This window comes from Austrofundulus limnaeus, unplaced genomic scaffold (genome assembly GCF_001266775.1).
Source record: "Austrofundulus limnaeus strain Quisiro unplaced genomic scaffold, Austrofundulus_limnaeus-1.0 Scaffold950, whole genome shotgun sequence".
NCBI classification, from domain to species: Eukaryota; Metazoa; Chordata; class Actinopteri; order Cyprinodontiformes; family Rivulidae; genus Austrofundulus; species Austrofundulus limnaeus.
The window spans coordinates 142,313-144,473 of record NW_013953352.1 but is presented as its reverse complement, the minus strand read 5'-3'; the positions used below and the strand labels follow the sequence as shown (position 1 = coordinate 144,473).

At 46.2% G+C, this 2,161-nt stretch overlaps 1 protein-coding gene across 7 annotated transcripts in view; it reads left to right on the top strand.

The window, feature by feature from the left end:
* The window catches only part of LOC106533468 (protein 4.1), a gene marked incomplete in the record, with an annotated part of 41,445 nt that overhangs the window by 1,572 nt on the left and 37,712 nt on the right, over window positions 1-2,161 (top strand). For all 7 annotated transcript variants that reach the window (XM_014029768.1, XM_014029771.1, XM_014029767.1 and 4 more), the window contains 2 exon segments: window positions 1,629-1,719; window positions 1,805-1,984. In XM_014029768.1, coding sequence (XP_013885222.1) covers window positions 1,639-1,719; window positions 1,805-1,984 — 261 coding nt within the window.

Below are 2,161 nucleotides of genomic sequence, written 5' to 3'. Positions count from 1 at the left end.
TGTGTGTGTGTGTGTGTGTGTGTGTGTGTGTGTGTGTGTGTGTGTGTGTTCTGCAGTGTGATGACTTGTGGTTCTGGCTGTCAGGCTGCAGTCCGTCCTGCCAGAGGTCTGCAGAGTAAACGGTCCGTTTTGGGGGGTGTGAGGTGTAGTTTTCTTTTCTTGAAGTCAACAATGAGTTTTTTATTTTGTTGACTCTCAGAACCAGAGTATTTTCTCCACGCTAGTTCACGAGGCGTGCCACCTAGTCCCAGTATTCCTGACTCTTCCAGTTGCTCTCAGATCAGGCCCATACTGGATGATGTTATTGGTCACAGACCTACTCATGCAGTCGCAGGTCATCGGGGGAAGAGAAGTGGGCTCAGAACACAGCCCTGGGGGAGCCCGTGCTCAGGCTGAGAACAGAAGAGGTCGGACTGTGGTCTGTCTGAGTGGAGGTTGGATTATTGCACTGAATCAAACCTTTCAAAGAAAAAATCTTTGAACATAAAACTAGAAAAAATAGAAAATATTTGTTGAAAGACTTTAATTTGAAACAGTTTTAAATGTTTTTAGACATGAATGAAAAGAAACCAGTGAGTTTTATCTCTGATTATGTTTTTCTACAAAGAATCAAGTGTAGTTTGTCATGTTTCAGTGGAACCACGTCCTGATCCGGTCTGTTAAACCTGGTTGATGGMCAGCCCATAAATCCACATCTGCAACTAAAAGGAGACCATTTTCAGCACAAAGTCCAAAACCCTGATACAGACTGCTTGTGTACTGAGCAGAGGGGCTGACCCGCTCTCTGAACAGAACATTGTTGGTTCTGGTTTTATCTGCTTTCTAATTCACATGATAAACCTCTGCTGAATTCAAAACATTTAGATCCAGAGTCTGAAACTCAAACAGAACCACAACACGACCCAGATTTCTACACACAGAATCTCTTCATCATCCTGATCCAAATCAGATTACATCAGATTTTCCCTCATCTCTAATCCCGCTATGTGCCATTACCATGGCAACCGTTCACCTGACAGCTGGTTGGGGTCAGCAGCTGGTACCGGTCCTCAGAGTGAGACGGACCGGTCCTCAGAGTGAGACGGACCTGTGGATGCTGGGGTTTGTTCAGGACTTCCTTCATTTGATGGGAAATAAAACAAAAGAAACATGTAGTTGACTGGCTGCGCACCGTTTCCTGCAGCCAGGTGGGTGTGGTTCAACCAGGTGGGTGTGGTTCAACCAGGTGGGTGTGGTTTAACCAGGTGGGTGTGGTTTAACCAGGTGGGTGTGGTTTAACCAGGTGGGTGTGGTTTAGTCTCCAGTTCAATCAGCATATCAACCGGAACATTTTCTGAATTAGCTCCAGCAGCTAAACTGGCTAAACTTTAGCATTGTTTTAACAAAATATCCAGATGTGAGGTGACCTCCTCCCATTCTTTGCTGTCTATTTAAGAGCAGGCTCCTCCCTCCCTACTTTAACCACGCCCACCCGGCTAGCTTCTGTCAGCTGGGCTGCTAATGCTGAGCACTCAGTTTTTCTTAGTCAACTAATTCAAACAGTTGTATTAAACTTGCAGCACTAATCTCAAACTTTCTTGACCTGTCTGGTAACCATGACGATAAATTCTGACATCACTGTTTCTCAGGTGACTCATCATGACAACACAGCCAGGTGAAGTCCGGCCCAAAGAAGAGGCGTCTTTTCCTGAAGCTGCTGCCCACTCAACACCTAAACAGGTGAAAAGTCTTGAAAACAACTCTTCAAAAACCTTGATGACCTCTGCACTGCTGTCGAATGTGACATCACTTCCTGTGTCTTGAGGTAGGGGAGGGGGAGCTGGCTGAAAGCCACGCACAGAGCTCATTGGCTGAGGACTCAACCAGTCACCTTTCATCAGGCAGTCATACCGCCCGCTCTCCAGCCAAAACCCCTCTGAGCTTCAGAACGATGCAGACCAGAGTGACTTTACTGGACGGGTCACTGTTCACCTGTACTGTAGAGGTGAGACACACAAACACACAGACACACACAGACATACACACAGACATACACACACAGACACATACACAGACACATACACAGACATACACACAGACATACACACAGACATACACACAGACATACACACAGACATACACACAGACATACACACAGACATACACACACAGACACATACAC